Raw genomic sequence first — 2,996 nt, forward strand, 5'->3', positions numbered from 1 at the left:
GAGAGGAGGATTTTCTATTTAAAAATAATAAAAGAGAAACAAAAATTGGAACCCAAATGGAAGCTTCTCCGATCCGCTTATGTTTCGTCGTTTTCCTGCAGTTCATAAATTTGAATGTACGCCTCCGTCAGCGTGATCATCTGCGGTAGAATGCTGGTTACATGCAGGTCCTGCATTTCGTACCACTGGTTGGTATTTGTCTGCAGTATGTGACACCGGTAGGTGCCGGAATTCGGTTCACCGTCGTGCACGATGTTGGCCACCAGGTTGTACTTTGTGTACCGATGATTTTTCTTGTTTTCCTCCGTTAAAATATCGCCGAAATCAACGTTCCTGGGAAAAAGAATTGGATGTGGTAATGAAATGTTGTTTCTTACCATCGAACGCCGAACTTACTTCACAGGAAAGTTGACGATGGTTGGATTCTTTTCCAAGAAGAAAGTATTCTTCGTGAACCGCTTGATGTACAGGATGACGTACTTGGGCAGGCGCGTGATTTCGAATCGCTTCAAAAAGTTATCCTTGTACGTTTTGTACTCCTTCTCCGAGATGGAGTTAAACTTGGCCAGCAACTGGTACAGGTTTACCTGCGGGATAATGTTTTCCCTCAACTCGTCGATGAACAGTGGGGTCGCCGGAAGATCGCACGTTAAATAGAGAAACGTGGACGTTTCCTGCTTCTCCTGGTACTCATCCGTGGCCAGTAGGAGCTGTTTCTGCACATCGTCCAACTCCGTCGGTGGAAGCTTTCGGGTGTAAATTTTCATTTCCCCCAGAAAGCTCCGGTTAATAACGGACGAGTTAGGTTGCTTGTTGCCGCGCAACTGTTTGTGCAGGCTGTGCAGGAACCAGGACAAAAACTCGATCGGATCACCTTGCTTGGTGATCTGGAACTGCTTGTTGCTCCACAGCACCACGGCCTGCAGCATCTCGTGCGGCGAGACGTGCGCCTTAAAGTTCCGCGGGTTCCACAGCTTGCGCAGCAGCTCGCCGAAACGTTGCACGAGCGTAAACGCCGTATCGCCGGGCGGTCGCTTAATGTTGGCATAGTTTTTCTCCATCAGGAAGAAATCACGGATCGGTTTCACGTGCGAAAGGGCCTGCAGAATCACGTTACAGTAATCGTTTGCCTTGATGTTGTTCAATCCCACCACACCCGGATTATAGAACGTCCCGTCGACCGTACGCGACTGCTTTCGATCTTCGTTGTCCAGCGTCCGTATGTCGCGCACGGTGAACACCGGATCCAGCACGTACTTGATATCGTCCAGCGACGAATCGATGATCTCATAATTATCCGGCAGGCAGTAGAATTTCAACGTCGACAGGTTGAGGAACACATGGTGCGAATCGGCCACCGAATGGGTATACGCGTGGGTATTAGTACCGCGCCCCTGGAAGTACTTGCCGCACACCAAACACGCATAGACGTTAATTCGGGTGAGCGATACCGAGCATAGCTTTTCGAAGTCGAAATCCAGCAAGTGCCGGTTGATTGTATCCAGATAGGGGCACTGTTTGGAACGGTCCGTTACGGTTTGCCTTCGCTGCAATGCCTGACCGCCAGTGCTGTCGTCTTCGTCGGGAACATCTTCCAGTTTAAACTTTTTTACCGGCGGCGCGGAGAGGTCCTCTTCTGCACGGCAAGTGTAAACAAAAACACATTTTTGAGGTTAGCATTCAGGATATCAAGTGGATCGTTTAATTGCGGAGTTTGGTCAATGGAAACTTACCTTTCTTCACTTCTACATTATTTGTTGGAGCCATATTTAAAGATTCCTAGCTTATAAATTACTCCAGAAGAAATTTATACACTAAATTCGATCAAATAAATAATGTTGTTGAAAAACAAGACTTTCTAGGATAGAATCTGTCAAACTACGAGGTGAATGCAGTATTGGAGGTATACTCATAGCTTATTACGGACAGCCATATTGAAATGGTTTTTTTTACAATTTTGCATCTCGGTTACTTACTAAAATAAGTTAATATGTACGAAATCGTTATCTAGTGTATCGAAAGTACGAAGCCGTTATTCGGAGAACTTGCAAGCCAATATATCCCAATCTAGTATTGCTAGTTTGTTCCCATCCTAAATGAGTTGGCATTGTGAAATTTAGTTTTCAGTTGTTTGAAATTTTTCTGCTGCGTTCTACGAAATAGTTCCAGCATTAAGAAAATAAGAACGAGATGTATCAACGATTGTTGAACACTTCTGGTATTTTAGTAATGAAAACAAAACAAGTTGTTTAATTACGAATCGACCTGGTACACTCTAGTCGCCTTGTTCTGCACCCAAACGTGATCTAAACAAAACGCACAAACGTCAAAATTTTTCTCAAAATTGTCCCGTGTTTCTTCGGGGCCAGACGTCTTTCGCGTGTCGCTCCGTGGCCGCCTTTATTTTCCACACGCCAAGTGGGAAGGCACTTTCGCTACGACCACAATCGGGTGTCGGTCCGCGAGTGTAACTTTTTTGTGTTGTTTGTGCCACGTTCGACACCGTGGTGGTACGTGGCTCACATATCTGGTGCAATTGTGCGCTGCCTGGAAGGGCTTGTGGGTTTTTCCTCGGGGGAAGAAAACCACAAACGGTTACACGGTCGAAGTCCAACAGCACGAACCCTCTAGCTGGCCACCCGCATGGTATGGCAACCCGCAGCAAATCCGTACCGATGACAAAGCGATGAATCAGTGCCTGTGGAAGGGTGTGAGAAAGTGACGGAGGCGGGCAAGAAGTGTCATGAAAAGTTTGAATTGAATCAAGAAAAGTGCGCTCCCCAATTCGTTCATTCCTTTCGTGTGTGTGGTGTGCATTTCCTTCGTCCATCGTCTTGCGGGGCCACCGACCTCCCTTTCGCCGATGGAAAACCATTGTCATGTGTAATGCAAGCAACCGTGCGAGAGTGTGGAAAGTCATACGACGATAAGTGAAGGTGCAAGTTCTTCCCGGAAGAAGTAAAAGTCTTTCGCCAACAAGTGCTGCTACGCTAACG

General features: G+C 46.7%; 1 protein-coding gene across 1 annotated transcript; it reads right to left on the minus strand.

Annotated features, from left to right (window-relative positions):
- LOC131293091 (U4/U6.U5 tri-snRNP-associated protein 2) lies at positions 1-1,767 on the minus strand. Its single transcript, XM_058321171.1, has 3 exons — positions 1,734-1,767; positions 397-1,636; positions 1-333 (listed from the first exon to the last, which is right to left on the minus strand). The coding sequence occupies exons 1-3, from the start codon at positions 1,765-1,767 to the stop codon at positions 78-80; spliced, it is 1,530 nt and encodes a 509-aa protein (XP_058177154.1). The 3' UTR covers positions 1-77.
- Positions 1,768-2,996: the final 1,229 nt, after the last annotated feature.

Source organism: Anopheles ziemanni, chromosome 2 (assembly GCF_943734765.1).
Source record: "Anopheles ziemanni chromosome 2, idAnoZiCoDA_A2_x.2, whole genome shotgun sequence".
NCBI classification, from domain to species: Eukaryota; Metazoa; Arthropoda; class Insecta; order Diptera; family Culicidae; genus Anopheles; species Anopheles ziemanni.